The sequence below is a fragment of the Gossypium hirsutum genome, chromosome D02, assembly GCF_007990345.1.
Source record: "Gossypium hirsutum isolate 1008001.06 chromosome D02, Gossypium_hirsutum_v2.1, whole genome shotgun sequence".
NCBI lineage: Eukaryota > Viridiplantae > Streptophyta > Magnoliopsida > Malvales > Malvaceae > Gossypium > Gossypium hirsutum.
The window spans coordinates 70,633,350-70,651,438 of record NC_053438.1 but is presented as its reverse complement, the minus strand read 5'-3'; the positions used below and the strand labels follow the sequence as shown (position 1 = coordinate 70,651,438).

Sequence of the window (18,089 nt, the reverse complement as noted above, 5' to 3'; positions counted from 1 at the left end):
TTAATGTTATTTTTCTTACATATTGTAAGCCATTTGTTACTTTAAACTGGTATATCTATCTGGTCTGATGTAACTAAATATTGGTACATATCTTAGTTGAGATTAAGAACAATTCTCATTGAATATTGTGGGGAATTGAAGTTGGAGACTTACATGGCTCACTATGCTCTAATAGCATACAAAATTGCGAGCCGCTATTCTTTCATATGAGGTAATAATTTATACACAATATGAAATGGTGCTGCATGATTGAAACATTAGATATCAGTACACTAATCATACTATACCTTTTGGTGTATATATGTATGTATGTATGTTTTGACTATGAAATTGAATACCCCATACAAGAAACAAGGACAGATTTTGATGGAACAGATGTTACATAGAGAAGGGTGCACATTTTTATGGCTGCCCGAAGGTCTTCTGACAATGGTAGACTTTACTTTATCCAGCTTATCAAGCCACGGTGTTTGACTGTTTCACCTGCCATCAAGGCTTTGAAATTGTGCAAACACTGCAGTTCCTGAGTGATCATTAATGGCTGGAACGTCTACTGGACCCTCAACCGAACGGTAGTTATCGGTTGGAAGACTGGTGGTGGATGGCACCATGATAGGAGTTTGGGTAGTGGCGGTGTTCAGAGGGTTGGTCTCGTTCTCTGATTTTCTGACTGTGAATGCTTCTTGCAACTGCAAGGCATATTCCAAGTTCCACAAAACATCTCCCATTGTAGGTCTGTCGACGCCGTATTCTAACAAGCATTTCTCTGCAGCCTCAGCAAACTTCTTCATTGATTCTGGATTGATGGAACCGGCTAGTTGAGGATCAATAACCTTTTCAAGCAAGTCCTTCCTCTTCCATTGCATTGCCCATTCGGCTAAGTTAACCTGCTCTCTCGGCAGTTGTGGGTTAATTGCAGGCCTTGCACACAAAGATTCAAGCAGAACCACCCCAAATGAGTAAACATCTGATTTTTCAGTCAATTGCTGCCTTTTGAAGTACTCGGGATCCAAGTACCCGAAGCTACCTTTCACTGCAGTGCTAACATGATTTTGTCCCATAGGTGTGTCTTTTGACAGACCAAAATCAGCAACCTTGGCAACAAAGGCATCGTCAAGCAAAATATTGGTGGTCTTAACATCACGATGAATGATCCCTTGTGCAGTACCGGTATGAAGATAGTGAAGTCCACGAGCAGCTCCGATGCAAATCTCGAGCCTTTGCTTCCATGATAATGGTGGCAAGTTTTTTCCATACAAGTGATCCCTGAAAGGTCCATTCGACATGTACTCGTAAACCAGGATCATTTCGCTATTTTCATCACAGTAACCGATCAGTGACACCAAGTGTCTGTGTCTTAACTTTGACAGCATCTGGATTTCTGTTTGGAACTCAGTGATACCTTGTTCTGATTGTGGGTTTCCTCTCTTAACAGCAACTTTAATCCCGTCATCGATTGTACCTAAATAGACATTTCCAAATCCACCGACACCGATTATTTCACTCGAATCGAAGTTCTTGGTTGCTTCTTGTAGCTCTGCTAACGAGAAATATCGGCCTAAGCCACTTGTGTTGAAGTTGCTTTTTTGAGAAGCACTGTTCTTGCTTAAGAAGCTATTATCGCCTGCATGGAGTGGGAGCAACCAAGAAGAGAAACTATTCCTCTTTTGCCAATCTTTGGGTCTCTTCTTCCATTTATAAACCATTGCACCAAGACCGACAAAGGCACCAAACATCATGACGAAACCGATTGTAGCCACCGTGCCCTGGTGAGACATTCCCAACCCTCCCTCTTCGGCACCAAACTCCCCGTCTAAACTACCAACCGAGTTGCTCATTTTCATCACCTCCAAGCCATTAAGAATCGCATTAGCTGCCCCAGTACCTTGATTCAATGGACCGATTTGGATGAGTAGTCCATCGTTGATTAGCGGAGCGTTCACCACAATATCTCTATAGTACGGACGGGCCAACCCAGCGGTAACCGCTGACAAGTCCAATGCAGAAATGGCCATTTTCTCATTGATGTAAACATTGAAATAGAGACTATCGGTTGCCTTACTAATAATGTCACAGAAATGCATCCTAAGCAAATAATCAAATGATTTATCAACATCAAGCTTCCATGAGACATTGAAGTTTGGGAGCTTTATGTTAGCATCGGCCATCTCGATAACAGTCGCATAAACCATTGGCGGTGCAATCAAGCGCGTTATAGTCTTGGAGTAGTGGACCCCGTCCGGTGCAATCGAGGTAGCCTTGGCGAAATTCTTCTGTTCGAGGTAATTATCATCAGGTATCCATATCCTTCCTAGTGTATCATTCCTTGGGGTAATCAAAGGTCCCCCCATGTTAAGCCTATACACAACTTGGTAATTTTGCTCAGTTAAACCGGAAAACTTGTTAACCGGGAAAAGGGCCAACCCTTCGTCATTTACCAAATTATTCGGTACGGAAACAACCTCAATAGCGTTTATAAACGCAAACGAATCCTTCATAGGACTAAACTTGAGATTAAGTGTAGGATCTTTCATATTTATCAAGTACTCCTTTAGGGTTGGTACACTACTATTATTGATCTTGAAGTTATGCAGAAGAACAATTTCGTTCGCAGACACGGAGAACGTCGATTGGTGGAGATCATATTTATCATCTTTCATGGCGTAGAAATGGAGACGAAGCCAATGGTAACCGGGTTGTTTTAAGGTAAATGAATACGTAGCTTCTTCAGGGAAGACCTTGGCACTTTTATATATAGGTGAAGGAACATTATCTGAGCAAGTGATTTGAGAATCACTCTTGGTTTTTAAGTACTCGGAACCGGTTTTAAAAGTTCGTCCCTCGATAAGTTCAGGCTTCGAGTCAGGACCGCAATTGATAAGGAAGTTGTCTTCGGGACTGAACGTACCAGTAGGAGTGCTGGAAGCAATAATAACTACAGGGCAACAAACAAAGATATAAAACAACACCAGGAGGATCGCCATCGATACGGATGATGATGATGGTGATGACAAAATGGAGGATAGAAAAAGATTGGTTTTATGCTTTTTCGGCTTTTTTTCTATCTCCATCCCTCCTGGATGAGAGGGATGTAGTCCGGAAGTGGAACCCAACAAAGTGAAACTAAAGGGTAAATAATGTTATATTATGAAAAATGAAACTAAACTTTGTTGGGTTTGTTTTGCTGTTTTTGTCTTGTGAATTATAATGGCTAAAAGGGATTGACAACAAAATTTGGTGTTTTTGTGTTTTGTCCTAATTATGAGGCAATGTTTGCGGAGAAAGATCCTTTCTTTTTGTTGGCTAACAAAAGCTTTGGACATGGTCAATGGTGGAACCAATTTTTAGAGCTTTTCGTGATGATTAATGCTGCTATTTCTAGACACTTTATACAATGTTATTCAAAGAATGGTTTTGTAGTTATTTCCATGGTGTTTTTTTTTTAAATTCTCTTACAGGGAGTTGGGTGCCATTATTGGCATCAACTTAGCTCATCCCCTTTGATTAAAAAAAATTGAACCCAATTTAACAATGAAGATGACATCTTTGAATGAGTTGCATTATCTGTTTTTATCAACATTTATCTATAGCTAGACAATTTCGATATTAATTAAGCAACTAAGGACAATTAATCCCAATCAATTTGGAAATCGAACAATTAAAGTTAATTAATCATGACATTAATATTTTCTTTTATCAATTGTATATAATTTTGATTGGTATAATAACAATACGTTTTGTCAATTTGATCTTGATTTAACAAATTTTATTTGTACCATTTGTGTAAATTTGTGAATGTCGAGATTAAATTTGTTGCATTTTTTTAAAATCAGGATCAAATTGACAAAATGTATGAATATCGAGGGCTAAATTTACTATTATACCGATCAAAATTATGTACAATTGACGAAAAATATTAACGTGTGATTAATTGTCCTTAATTGCTTACTTTTGAAATTGATAGAGATTTAATTATTCCTTTCTTTAAAGGGACCAATTTGTTCAATATCGTTATTAAGAGAGACTGAAGAGGTAATTTTACCAGTAAAAAAATATTACGACTGGTCTAGTGTTCCTATTTTTCCTCATATAGTGCTAACACCATGCTCATGTGTCGGTATTGTCCTTTTTTGCAGGCAGACCAATCATTGAGAGAACAACTTTAACGATTAAATAAACTCTTTTACTGATTTAAGTATCAAAGCATAAATTTTTACCACCCATTAATTTATTTTTGCGTTATGGGAATCCGAAAGTATCCAAGCTCATATCAAAATCTGAAAATGATCGAAATAATATCAGAGTTTTAATGTGAAATCCTATACAAGGAGATATTGAATTTGAACTCGTGTGACAGATAGCATGACCTCGACTTGATATAGTGCGAGAGAATGAGTACCTAATTGATCAGCGGGCGGTGATAGATAAATGCCCGTTTCATTATATAAACCACTGTTAACCCTTACAAAATCCATCCATAACAATTAGTACCACTATAAGTTGCTTGCATTACAATCTATAACAAGGAAACAAGAACGCTACTAAGCAATGAACAATTCACCGGAGACGAACGTTACACCGATTGGATCGACCCACCGTCGTGTTCATCCTCGGCTGAACTACAACCACCCCACAATCAACTTCTAACATTTGCCAATGTTTCTGCATATACTTAGCTTGTAAACAGACCACAGCATCCATTTTCAACACCACTTCCACCATTTTCGAGTCCACCAACCCGAAAACATCCACGTCCATTAGATTCTCTCCGTTTTCGACCTGGTCGAGCTCATCAACAGGACAAATAACACGCCATTTATCGTCAAACTCGGACACTGAAACCTGAATCTTCTCGTAATGTATTGAAGCATACTTGTTGGGATTCTTTAAAGAGAGAGTTATAAGCCAATTAGTAATGTTAAAAGCAGCAATGGATTCGATACGAATGATTGGAGGGTTGTTTTGTTGATAAGTGAAGTAGAAACCAGTGAAAGCAAGTGAAATGAAGAGAATGATGATTAAGACGGATGTGGTTATGAACAGTGGCGGACATGACAGAGATTGTTGTTGTGCTGGTGGTGGTGTTGGATAATTTGCAATAAAAAGTGGTGGTTGGTGTGTGGTTATTAGGTAATTAGGTGCTGGGATTCCTATGGCAACTCTGGTTTGATTCTCCATTGACTGGAAATTCGAGTAGTTTTGGAGATTTTGAGGAATGGAGTGTGAGATTTGATGAAGAAAACCAGAAAAATAAATAGAGAAAAATGGTATTCTTTTTCCCTTTTGACGATAATAAACGTAACGTTTTGTACTAATAATTAATGTTAATTAGCTTGCAAAAAATTAATGCACATTAATAAGCATATCATTTTTGTCACTAGCTTTAAAATCACGCTATCAGCCAGTCGAATTGGTTAAATCAGAAATTGATCGGCATATTAAATTGTAAAAAGCGATTAAATCGGGTGACTTAAAAATCGGTACAAATTGGTTGAACCGAATATTTTTTTAAAATTCTTTAATGATTCATTTAATCTAGTTGAACAAACCGATTGGACTAGTAAGCCAATCACTTGACCGGTTTGATCACCAGTCCGAATCTAAAAACCTTGCACTAAATCCATACTTTCAATAGTGGTTGTTGAAACTAAACCGGACTAGTTGGTATAGCAGTCTGAACCAAGGGGTTGAATTGAATTGATTTTTTTATGGATACAGACAATTGAACTGGTTTTTATAAATGGTTAAATATATATTTTTTATTTTTAATAATTTATTTAATTAAAACTGAATCAGTTATCTGATTTTTTTAACCACCAGTCTAATTTTATTTATGCAAATCTTGTTACTATCTGTAACCCTAAACCCTTAAATCAAAAAATAACATTGGTTTAAATACGCCCGAACCTATATCCTTGTAACAGCAAAGATACCAACCGAGCTAAATCTCAATCAACTAAAACCAAAACCATGTATTATTCCTCTAAAACAGGTTTGTTTATTTATTTTATTATTGCATTAATCATCCCAAAGTTTTAAAAATACTTTAAGTCAAATCCATCTAACAACTAAAATTTTATAAAGGAATCGCATTCATGGTAATCTACACATACAAGAGAACTGAAAATTTTTCATATCAAATAAATAATGATTGTATTATGATATACAACATAGCAAAAATGCTAAATGCAATCTCCCATTTAATTTATGATTTTTAGTCACCAGTTTTGGTTTCTTTCAATTTCATCCCACTAGTTGATTTCTTGAGTCAAATAGTTCTCAAACTAATGCCATAACTATAACAAAAGAGCTCAAGAAAACTTACCATTTGTATGGATGTTAGGGTTTTAAAACAAACAGTAAAATCTTTCACTGCCATTGCAAAGCATCTAAAGCTTGTTGATGAATTAGTTTATCTCCAGCTGCCACTACATTAAAGCCTAGAAGATAACCCAAAAAAGAAAAAAAATGACTTGATCAGCAATGTTCTAACTAGGGGTGTGCGCATTTGGTTGATTCAGTTTTTATATACCGTGGACTGAATAAACCAAAACTTGATTCAAAGTTCAACTTTCATGGAAAGAAAAAGGAAAAAGTTCGAGAGAAAGGGCGTACTTGTTGCACGTGAAGTTGAAGAAGCTTCCCAATGAAGATGATTGCCTTTCCAGTCAGTAATAACACCCCCAGCACCTTCTATAACAGGTATAAGTGCAAGGAAATCGTATGGCTGACAAAAAATTTGGTTTGAAAAAATAAAACCCATCAGATTATGTAGTAATGTGCTCTTCAAGATTGGATTGCGAATGACAGTCCTGGGTCATTTCAACTTTCATTGTACCAAAAGGAAAAGAAGTTCGTACCCGGAGGCCGGACTCAACGACAAGATCCACATAACCGGAAGCCAAGAGGGCATAAGCGTAGCAGTCACAGCCATATAGCGGCACTTTGACCTGTTGAAAACATGAGAAGTCAAAACCAAGTAAGTGAGAACTAGGACAAACATATCCGAGCCCAAAGAAAAGGACCAAATCGAGGATACCGGCTTTTCTTTCATTTTGGAAATTGTTGTATAGGCCAATATGGAAAAACAGGCCAAAAGTACAGAATTCTTCAAAGTTTTTGTTATACTTAGGCTGTTCCCCGTGATTATCTTAAATATTTTTAAATTTTCCAATGCATATTAAGAGAAAAATCCATAGGTTTTAAAGGTCAGGAGAAGCATCAAATAACTATGTCACAGGATAAGTGTACATTCGTGATTTATCTTTATATCAACTAAAGCGGTACATTTAATCAAATACCTTATCTCTAACACGGGCAAATGCCTCATTAGCATCTCCGCTGAACAGATGTGGACTTGTGGTGTACCTAAACACATAAAGAAAAGTAACAAGAAGATAAGAGAGAAAAAGATGGTAAACAGGTATAAGCAGGAATTGTATGCATGCATTTATTACTATAGTGGTAAACAGGTATAAGGGAGTCCTTTTTGGAGACTCAGGTTTTGCATGACAAACTCTTATCATATTAAACTAAACAACGAGAAAAACATACAAATATGCTCGTGACAGTTCTGTACAAGCTCGTGTAGCCACTTCTTGTCCATTCAATGTAGTTATCCTTCCACTTATTCCGATCCATCTTTCTCTAAGAACAGGCTGATCAATTATACCAAGAATCTGAAAGAAATAGGAGAGACAAAAAAGAGGGATAATCAGACAGCAATCAAAAGCAAAATTAAGAACTCTTAAGGATGGTATAATTGGAAACTATGTTTATTGAATAGGATTAAAAAGAAACAAACAAGTTCAGATGATGAACTCAACATATTCATGCCAACTGGTATAATTAAACTCAATTAATGCACTTAATACAAAGCCAGCTTTATGCAAGCTCAAAAGGCGACATTGCAAGGGGCTTCCACTGCTAAAATGGGGCCTTCAGTTAATGGTGAGCAAGCTAACATTGCTCGAAAAGGTATAATTTTGCCCCATAAATCAAAATTTAAACAACTATTAGCACAAACCACAGAGTACTAAAGAGGGTATATAAGTGAAAACTTACAGGTTTACCTTTCTTCAACAAAGCAATGAGAGTACCAAACACTGGTTTTCCTGGAAAATTGGGTAGCATAAACCAAATTTAACAATGAAACTAATACAATAATTTGAATAAAAATATAGAGAATAAACTAAAATACCAGTTATGAAACTTTTTGTGCCATCTATAGGGTCTAAAACCCAAACATAATCTGCAGATTCCTCTTTACACCTCCATCCTTTTTCTTCTCCATAACTACAGTCATTGAACAATTACAAATCATTCTTAGCAAACAAGAAAATTATATTAAAAAAATGAAACCCAACATTGAAAACAAAAAAAAAACCCCATTATTACTCACACAGCATGAGAAGGAAAATTCTCCAATATAATCGAAACCATAGATTCTTCAGCAGCTTGATCAGCAATCGTCACTGGACCTATAGAATGAAAAAATATTCAATAAAGTCAACAAATTTTGCACCATTTTTTTCTCAAATTCTTCAATGACTTACTCAAATCTTCTTTATCAAGAATCTCGAATTTCTTCCTAAAGTAACCGCGGATGACTTCGCCAGCGGCATCAGCTAGCTTATTGCCCACTTCCGCAAAACGGTCGAGTTGGGTGTCGTTCAACAATGGGTCGATGTGATTAGAGAGTTTGGAGCTGGAAATCATGGATTTTGTTGGGAGAGAAATGGTGGGGGTTTTGAAAGGAGGGAATGAAAGGAAAGGGCTTTTGTTGGGGAAGAGAGGAGGATAGAAAGGAAGGGATTTGGAAGGAAATGAAAGGAAATGGGATTGGGTTTGAGAGAACATTTGGGAGGAAAGAAAGGGATTATAAATAAGAGGGAAAGAGAAAAAGGAAGGATTTTTGGCTATGGAGATTTGGTGACGATGACTGTGGACTGAAGAGAAAAAAGAGCTGAGTGACAGTGAGGACTAATGAGGTATCATTTAATAATAAAAGGCTTAATTTCATTATAGGTCCTTAAATTCCGTATCAGTGTCGGAATACTATACTTCAGTAGGAAATAGGAAAAAAAAAGTCTTTAATTTTTAAAGTCAACAATTAAGAATAATTAAAAGTGAACAATTAAAAATAATTAAGCACATCATTAATTTTTTAATTTTGATTGGTACATAATAATAAATTTAGTCCTTGATGTTTATATATTTTGTGTAAATATCGACAAGATGTGTAAATATTGCGGGTAAATTTCGTTAAATTAATATCAAATTGACAAAATGTGTAGATTTTGAGTTCTAAATTTATTATTATACCAGTGAAAATATGTATAATTGATGGAAAATATTAATATTGTGATTAACAAAATCCATCCATAACAAAAATATATATACAAAAATTAAGAGTAAACTACCAAAATAGTCACTTTTGTTTACCTTAGGTTACATTTTAGTTACTTATATTTGACATGTTACATTTTAGTCACTTAGTTAACATGTTGTAACATTTTAGTTATTGAGTCGTTAATTATCGTTAAGATGACGTGACAAGTTAAATCGTTATTTCAAACAAAAATTTTAGGTTAAATTATACAATTGGTCCCCATATTTTTTTCATTTTGAGCAATTTAGTTTTTATGTTATTTTAACTTTCCTCTTTTTGTTTTTTCTTTACTTTCCATTATCTTGTGTTTCTCTTTCTATTTTTCTTCATTCTCCATCTCTTTTAACATAATTTTCCTATGTTTTCCATTTGTTAAAACTAGTCCCTATACTTTTAGTTTTTTGAACAATTTTTTTATTTCTTTATTTTTTTTTCTTCTTCCCCTTTAGTTTTAACAAATAGAAAACATAGAAAAACTACATTAAAAGAGATGAAGAAGGGAGAAAAATAGAAAAAATTTAAGTTGTTAAAAAATAAAAGTATAGGGACTAATTTTAACAAATGAAAAACATAGAAAAACTACATTAAAAGAGCTAGAGAATGAAGGAAAACAAAGGGAAAAGCAGAAAATACGGGAAAATAAAAAAAATTTAAAAAAACATGCAAGAAAAAAATTAAATTGCTCAAAACAAAAAAAAATATGAGAACCAATTATATAATTTAATCTAAAATTTTTATTTAAACTAATGATTTAACGTACCACGTCAACTTACCGTTAACGAAAATTAACAGTTAAGTAACTAAAATGTTAAAACGTAAATGACTAAAACGCAACATTTCAAATATAAATGACTAAAATGTAAACTAAGTTAAACAAATGACTATTTTGATGGTTTACCCGAAAAACCTAAAACTTCTAACTTTCACGGACAAGTATAATTATTACATTACTATTACAAAAATATACGAGTGATTTAAAAGTAAAGCTACAATAATAATATTATTTTAATTCACCACGGCAATTTCGCTTTTATCTTCTCCCTCAAACACATCTCCTCTTGCTCAACGTACGGCTGTTGAGGCGGTGCCGCGGTGGTGGTTGCCATAGAGGTTTTGGCAGCGTTAGTTGTGGTATGAAATTGCTCCTCCTCCTCCTCATAATTTCTACCTGCTAATTTCTCTTTTGTTTTATCCTTCCTCCCTTTCTTCTCACTTACTCCATCATCTTCAAGCTAAACTCGAAAATTAAAAAATAATTTAAAAACCAATAAAAATTACAAATATAATCAATACATTCATAGTTAAATATTCATATAACTATGACTAGGATCGGATTATTACTATATACAAATAGAAAAAATTGATAATTAAAATACAACTGAACCTAGATCAGAATAAATTCGTATAGAGCTCAAACATGTTATGACTTAAATTAGAATAAATTTAAGTTGAAAACCCACACATGCAGAGGCGAAAGCCATAATTTTTTTAAAAAGGATTAAAATTAAATTAATTTTTACGAGAACTAAAATAAAACTTCACCCTTATATTAATTTATATTTTTATGATTTTTAAAATAACTAAATTAAACTTTTAATATTTATGAAGTTAAATTATAATTTTTGGGTCTAAAGAATAGATTTTCCATTTCGCACACATGGTAATTTATATATAAACATAAATAAAGTGAACTCACACATATAAACACATATTTTAGCAACAATAACAATAACCTAAAAATCAAATTATTGTAAAGCATAACAAATAAAGAACCGGATAAAACTTACATGGCATATTCACATGATGGAATTGGAGATTTACATATCGCAGTTATGCATAATGACACTCGAATCTAAATATTCGATGACACAATTCTTTTATCTTTATACCTCAATGTATTTTCTTTCTAAAAGAAAGACTTAATGACTTAATTGGTTATTATTGATTTGATTTTAATAAAAAATATTAAGGTAAATTAAATTATTAGTAAATTCATATTTTGATGACTCGACTTTTAAAAATTAAAAAATAATCACTAACCTATACCAAAATATTTTATTTAAATAAATTTTCTTTATAAATCTAAAAAGTAAGACAAGTGACGATTTGACGATAACCGATACAGTTAATTAGTACTATGGATAAGTAAGAAAACATATTATAAATCTTAGATAATTTAACTGCTATTTGAAAGAAAAAAACTATTTAAATTTTAATTTGTAAATTCATGACATTTAAAATTATTTCATGAAATAATTAAGTTTTAATTGGTGTAGATGGAATGGACAGAAAAGAACATAAATTTTAATAACCCAATAACTTAAATATTATACATGAACTTAAATATTATACATGAACGGGAACGGCGAATTACCGAGCTAGTGCTGGAGCTGTTAAAAGACTGAATCTCTTCCTTGCTGGAAACCTCCGGACGCAGTGGCGGCGGTCGATACTGCTGCTGCTGTTGAGACTCAGCAGCAACAACACTGATCTGATCACCACCGTGCATAGGTGGGGACTTGGTGGCTACGCCAATGACGTGGATGGGGTTACCATATTCATCGGTCAATTGCACCGGGTTGCCTTGCTCATCAGTGAGTTGAATAGGGTTACCATTTTCATCTGTTAAATCAGCCATTTTCGTAATTATTGACACATCAAAGAAAAAGAGTGTCCACTTATGGCGTATTCAGGGACTTGGGTTGGATGAAATTGATATATATTATATGTATATATAGATGCATATATGAAAAGACGGTGGAGAAGAGTAAGTTTCTTTTGTATGAAACTTCGGTGATTTTACAGGTGGCGAGACGTTTGCAAATGAGATGCTTAAGATACAGCCACGTTAGAGAATTAAGGAGGGGACGTGCACCTTAGGTGACGTCGGTGACAATTAACAAATACGAGAATCAATTAGAGAGACATTTGTAGGTAAATTTTTGCTTTATATTATTCGGATACTCACTCAACGATCGATTGTCCAAATATCTCATATCACTAACTTGAAGGATCGTTTATCCTTAATTATTCGATTGGATTTTTTCTTAAACCATTTGCTATTAAGGGTACATTCCTCTCTAAAAATGCTACTTGGATCTCCGTTTAACCAAATTCTAGTGTGGTAAAAAGGAATAGATCGTGCCACACCCTAAAATTTTCACTGTTCTATTTATATCCAGTTGAAAATTCAAAGCTGCAAACGCTTTCATGTCTTTTTTTTTATTCTTTTTCATTTATTAATAAATTGAATAAAGAAAAGTAAAAGAACACTTTGATGGTTAAATAAAAAATAATAAACATTTTTCCCATTATTTTATAACAAACTAATATACATTATTATCAAAAAGAAATTTTAATTTACCAACTTTTAGATTATTTATTTTAATTTTTAATTATTTTGATTTAAAAATGTTAAAAAATCTTATTTTATATGATAAAATATTGGAAGATACTTTTCAATATTTTATTAAATGAATTTATAAATTCACATATTTTTAATAATTTCGTAAAAGTAAAATAAATTTAAAAACTTTTATTATATATTAATTCTAATCTAATGTCCTTAATAGTCATTTTCTATTCTCACCTTACCGCTACAGCTGCGTTCAAATCCAAACACACACCCCACCGTTGTTTTTAATCTCACCGCTACAGTATTGAATCTCACCACTACAATAATTAATCTCACTGTCACTGCTGTTTTTAACCTTATCGGAGATAAACACACTGTCCATCCAAACTAAGCCTCAATCCTTTAATTTTCTGACTCTAAACCTCAAAATTAGTGAATTCCGGTCTTGCTCGACACTGTTTTCCACTTCACTTTCTTTACTCTCGTATATCAACAAATTTATATATTTATAATTTTTTAAAATTAAATTAAATTAAATTAAAAAAGCCTTTATTTATACCAACCGACGTTTTTATTTAAACTTAAATATATTTTTTTACATTTCATTTTGGAAAAGAAATATTATACATAATTCACTTTTAATGTATAAATTTATATATATCAAATCCAAACTCTATTATTAATCATTCAAAGAGAAATAAATCCAATTAAAAATAAGAAGAAGAAAGTTCAACATTCCAACATAAAATAGTAATATTTAACATTAAACGAACACGATCGCGACATGATTCAATCATAAAATGATATCCCAAACATGCCATGAGTGTCTTTCATTGTACTTTAACATTCATGAAGCATTAAGCTTGCAAACTTGGTATTATAATATATGACATATATATAAAATACATTCTCTCTCTATATATAGGTTTATTGCTAAATACTATATATTATACCTAATTATATATATTGCTTCATTTTCTTCAAGTACACAAATGAAGCATAGGGCAAAGCTTCATTTATACCCATATATATTGCTACATGATGCACCAACATGATTGATTAATTAGGTATAAGCTTGAAAGGAGGCTTCACAAGAGCTGGTGTTGGATCATATCTTCCATAGTCTTTAGCATTTGCTCTAAGCAGCCTTTCATGGATTGCTTCGCCTTCGACACCTTCCTCCTGCGGTCACATAAGCATCGGAATTGATTATTTACGGTTTAATATCTTAAGAGAATTTTTCGGATAAAATCAAGAAGAACTTTCATGTATAAAAACAGAAGAATAAGAGCTTATTTAAAAAAGAAGGGTGAAGTACTTAATGTCTCTCTATTATGAAAATTTTATCAAATTACTTTATATCTACCATTAAATAGGTCAATATAGTAAAAATTAAGAGTTCTCGTGTACCAAAACTGAAGAATAATAGCTTATTTAGTTTTAAAAAGGCATAACTTTAAAGGTACTTTGTTGTTTCTCTATTATACAAATTTTATCAAATTAATCTATTTATTATTAAATAGATTAATTTAGTCCTCGTAAAAAGATTAATTAAATAAGAACACAAAGTTAACTTTACCATTTAACAACTTAATATCTTTAATAAAATTTTTATAGTTCTACAAATGAAATCTTAATTTTAAAATTGAACTACAAATGAAAGAATGTCATTTGCTTAAATCGTAAATATTAATTGTGTTAAAATTTAAGTTTATTTTATTATTTTTAATAGTAGAAAGACTAAATTGATTAGTAACAAGAAAAGAAAACCGTAAGAATGATGGGGTAGGTCAATATTTGCCTCGTATGTATGTATGTATGCATGTATGAGGGTTACTGTGAAGGTTTTTTTTTCTCCTTGCAGACCAGGCTAGCTAACATATATGCTGCCATGCCTGGAAGCTGGTTAAGCTTTTTCAAATCAAAGATATACATATACATATACGAATACGTATACGTATACGTATACAAAACCTTAAAAGGAAAATGGATAAGAAAAATGCAGTACGAACCTCAAAAGCTGCATCAACTTCCTCAGCCAACATATTGACGAACTTAGATTGGCGACCTGTAAAACCCCAATTTCAGCACAATCTAAATAATAAAAAACCTTCATATATGCCCTCTTAAACATACGAGTATATACATAGAAACCCTTCATTCGATTTTGGAAAAAAAAAAAAGAAGCAAGTTAAATTGAACTACAATTTAAAGGGTTGAATCTGGTCTTCATAATCAACTTTTAAGTTAATGGAGGGGTTATTGATTAATTAACCTTACTGAGCTGCACTTTTATATATAATTTTTTACTTTAAAAAGTTTTAACATTTTCATGGACAACGCGTGCATGGCATGCACCAGAGAGATTAAAAAGCTGCAACCAAAAGACATATAGAAAAAGAACCCACCTGCCACTGAAGTTGATAAAAGAAAAGTTGAAACCAAGAACAAAAGTAGAACAATCTTCTTGAGATTATGCATGTTTTTCAAAGTGGGGTTTTTCTTTTCATTGAAGAGAGAATATATGAAGGAATTTGCAATACAAGGGGATATATTTGTATTGGTATCAACATTATATCTACTAGGAACTAGCCTTAGGGATATGAACCAAGAAATAGATTGTATTTTATTTTGAAGAATGCAATCTTATTGCTTTTTCTCTGGTTTTAGGTTTAAAAATTCAAAAGCAAAAGAAAGAGAAAAAGGTGAAAGAAGATCACTTTTCTTTTGTTGGGGCACTTGGTCTAATGAGTTAGTGGATTATATACTTAATTAAATCAACTGTACTTAGTGCGGAAGTCAGTGGAAATTACTCTAACACCCTTAATTTTTCTCACATTAATTTTTCTCCATACCCAGGGCGAGGATTGAACCCTCAACCACTTGCTAAGGTAAGGGAGACCATTATCATCTCACCTAACTCTCATGGTTCGTATTCCTAATTTATTAGCTTTTAATTCTCATCTTTTTAAACATGTTCAATCTTTTATCTCTATTATAATTATCAAAGATGAGAATTCATTTGATGATAAATGTGAATTTACTTTGTTTAAATTATTATTTACAATTCATCAACAGAGTTCATGGGTCGGGTTGGGTCACGTTCGAGCTAGGGTTATATATGATATTAATACTATACATAATTGTCCAGGTTTGGTTTAACTTGAAAATGAGTTTTTTAAAATATAAATATTTTTATTTAATATTTAGTAACTATATATATTATTTACTAGCATAATATATATTTTAAAATTCTAAACAGAATTAACTTAATATAATTTTTTAAATTTACATTATAATATAATATATTTAATTTTTCTTTTGCGTCCGTTTTACCAAACCTAATATTTCAAATCTTTTTGAACCAACCTTCGCACTACTAGCTTGACCCTTCAACAAGCCATTGATGTCAACTATTGCTTACTAGGGCTAGAATGGGAAGATGCAAAAATGTGTGACCATTAGGGGAGAATTTTCATGGTCTAAACCCTAGGGACCATGTCAAAAAAGGCTTAATTAGGTTGGTATTTAAATAATATTTTGTGGAAGATTAGTGCTTTCAATTATCCTTAACGACAACGACAACACACCAAATACAACTAAAACAGACAGTGGTGGGGAATAAAGAGAAACAGATAGAAGACGCTGCCTGAATATATATATATATATGTAATAATCTCTTCTTCTTTTTTTCTCTAAATAATGTGGGGGTTAGGGCATATCTTCCTTTGAATTAAGTAAACTCCTCATCATGCTAATAATTGATCATTAACCATAACTTTAATCGAACTGCATTATTATATTATTATATGTTTGGATTAACATCACAGTAAAAGTATGTGTACATCATTAGCTTAGGGTTCTACTTTAATGGATTCTGAGTATGATGTTACTTACATATATATATATATATGATCATGATGGTATTTGAGCTTTAATTAAGTACTTAAAAATTGATTTAGATTAGGGGTGTAATTAAAAAAACCTCGAATAGTTAGGTTTCGATATGCAATAGGGACGTTTTTATAAATAAAAAAAGTATATATTTAAGTTTTAGGGTGGAATGGATTGGTTTTCGATTAAAACTTTCGTTTTAAGTGAAATTGTTCCATAATCATCATTTTATATTTATTAAAATACTTTTTCTTTTATGTTTATACTTATTTTTTGAATATATTTTCTTAATTCCATAAAAAATTTTAACATATATTTTAATTTTATATATTTTCTATATATCTTTTCAATTTTGTTTTCTTGTCCCTTACTTTTTATTGCTAGATTTATGTGTATTTGAAGACGGATGAGTCGAGTCTGATTTGAGTTGAATCGATTGGGTTTTAAATTTTTCGAGTCAATATAGGTTAAATTAATTTTGGTTTCAGGTATTTCAGGTTAGGTTATTACATCTTTAAGTTTCAATTATTTCAAATTACTTGTTCGAGTTATTTTTATTCGAGATTATTTTGTGTTCGAGTTGCGCAAACTTGAGTGAATGACTTTTTATAATAAAATAAATCGAGTTAAAATCAAATTTGGAATATGATAGATGGCACTGCATACGACCCTTTATATTAAACTTTGGCCATGGTTTGATCTTTCAAACATGCAAATTTATTTCAAGGGAAAATGGAAAATTTTGGACCAAATTGGAGCATATATGACTTTGTGCCCTAAAAAAATTAAAAATGAACCCTAAGACCTGCAAGTGATGACAAATATCTTTTTGGAGAAGAAAGGTCATCTTTCAATAACTGTTGTAATTAATTAAAATAAAATGTCCAGTGAGATTCATAGTGCATATGTTTGAAAAAGATCACAAAATATTGATGCCAATTCTGCCTTTGACACCTTCATCTTCCACCTAGCACATACTACCTACGTATGGATATTACGAACATCCCAAAGTCAACATTTAGTATATCTAAAATTTCTTTTATCTTACATCAATACTTAAATTATCATTCCGTTATTTAATTTAATTTTTTTTGTAATGGTGTTGTCGAAACCGATTTTTTGAAAACAAAAATTTGGTTGTCGACTTTAAAGATAAAACCGGAGTCGCCACCGATCCTTTATTAAGGTGTGATCGGCTCACCTTAAAAATTATTTTGGTCTACGAATTTTGAGAAAACGAGTTCGAGAGTCGGTTACACACGAGGAAGGGTTAGCACCCTCGTGACGCCCAAAATTGGTACCAAATTGATTATTTAATGTCTTGGTGTCGAAAATTTGAAAAGATTTAAAAAAAAAACTTTTTATCTCATGAATGAATCAAATAATAAGACATTCTTATTTCAAAGAAATAAAACACCACACCCAGTGAGTTAGGGCACAATATTTTTA

At 32.4% G+C, this 18,089-nt stretch overlaps 4 protein-coding genes across 6 annotated transcripts; all 4 read right to left on the bottom strand.

The window, feature by feature from the left end:
• Positions 1-296: 296 nt before the first annotated feature.
• Positions 297-2,999, bottom strand: LOC107908804 (probable receptor-like protein kinase At4g39110). Its single transcript, XM_016836079.2, has one exon. The coding sequence runs from the start codon at positions 2,982-2,984 to the stop codon at positions 480-482; it is 2,505 nt and encodes an 834-aa protein (XP_016691568.2). The 5' UTR covers positions 2,985-2,999; the 3' UTR covers positions 297-479.
• A 1,393-nt stretch (positions 3,000-4,392) lies between these two features.
• Positions 4,393-8,972, bottom strand: LOC107908803 (bifunctional phosphatase IMPL2, chloroplastic). 3 transcript variants are annotated; one of them, XM_016836077.2, is made up of 10 exons: positions 8,556-8,972; positions 8,402-8,480; positions 8,201-8,295; positions 8,065-8,114; positions 7,555-7,679; positions 7,302-7,368; positions 6,861-6,950; positions 6,616-6,727; positions 6,326-6,440; positions 4,393-4,884 (listed from the first exon to the last, which is right to left on the bottom strand). In XM_016836077.2, exons 1-9 carry the CDS (start codon positions 8,857-8,859, stop codon positions 6,370-6,372), a joined length of 993 nt encoding a protein of 330 aa, XP_016691566.1. In that variant the 5' UTR covers positions 8,860-8,972; the 3' UTR covers positions 4,393-4,884; positions 6,326-6,369. The 3 variants fall into 3 exon arrangements, with proteins under 3 accessions (XP_016691566.1, XP_016691567.1, XP_016691565.1); XM_016836078.2 differs by having other exon boundaries at positions 4,393-4,779; XM_016836076.2 differs by lacking the exon at positions 4,393-4,884 and having other exon boundaries at positions 6,111-6,440.
• A 1,135-nt stretch (positions 8,973-10,107) lies between these two features.
• On the bottom strand, positions 10,108-12,110 carry LOC107908802 (late embryogenesis abundant protein). The gene is made up of 2 exons (XM_016836075.2): positions 11,766-12,110; positions 10,108-10,623 (listed from the first exon to the last, which is right to left on the bottom strand). The coding sequence occupies exons 1-2, from the start codon at positions 12,027-12,029 to the stop codon at positions 10,402-10,404; spliced, it is 486 nt and encodes a 161-aa protein (XP_016691564.2). The 5' UTR covers positions 12,030-12,110; the 3' UTR covers positions 10,108-10,401.
• A 1,364-nt stretch (positions 12,111-13,474) lies between these two features.
• LOC107908801 (protein CASPARIAN STRIP INTEGRITY FACTOR 1) lies at positions 13,475-15,414 on the bottom strand. The gene is made up of 3 exons (XM_016836074.2): positions 15,155-15,414; positions 14,759-14,814; positions 13,475-13,928 (listed from the first exon to the last, which is right to left on the bottom strand). Exons 1-3 carry the CDS (start codon positions 15,225-15,227, stop codon positions 13,806-13,808), a joined length of 252 nt encoding a protein of 83 aa, XP_016691563.1. The 5' UTR covers positions 15,228-15,414; the 3' UTR covers positions 13,475-13,805.
• Positions 15,415-18,089: the final 2,675 nt, after the last annotated feature.

Bases quoted from the DNA above. Each gene is read 5' to 3' on its own strand.
- LOC107908801 (XM_016836074.2), bottom strand. From the start codon at position 15,227: ATGCATAATCTCAAGAAGATTGTTCTACTTTTGTTCTTGGTTTCAACT. The intron at 14,815-15,154 runs GTGGGTTCTTTT...GGGGTTTTACAG, and splicing joins TTTATCAACTTCAGTGGCAG to GTCGCCAATCTAAGTTCGTC. The intron at 13,929-14,758 runs GTTCGTACTGCA...ATGTGACCGCAG, and splicing joins AAGTTGATGCAGCTTTTGAG to GAGGAAGGTGTCGAAGGCGA.
- LOC107908804 (XM_016836079.2), bottom strand. From the start codon at position 2,984: ATGGCGATCCTCCTGGTGTTGTTTTATATCTTTGTTTGTTGCCCTGTA.
- LOC107908803 (XM_016836077.2), bottom strand. From the start codon at position 8,859: ATGTTCTCTCAAACCCAATCCCATTTCCTTTCATTTCCTTCCAAATCC. The intron at 8,115-8,200 runs GTATTTTAGTTT...CCAATTTTCCAG, and splicing joins CACAAAAAGTTTCATAACTG to GAAAACCAGTGTTTGGTACT. The intron at 7,369-7,554 runs GTATGTTTTTCT...TTATGTGTTTAG, and splicing joins GAACTGTCACGAGCATATTT to GTACACCACAAGTCCACATC.
- LOC107908802 (XM_016836075.2), bottom strand. From the start codon at position 12,029: ATGGCTGATTTAACAGATGAAAATGGTAACCCTATTCAACTCACTGAT. The intron at 10,624-11,765 runs GTAATTCGCCGT...TTTCGAGTTTAG, and splicing joins ACAGCTCCAGCACTAGCTCG to CTTGAAGATGATGGAGTAAG.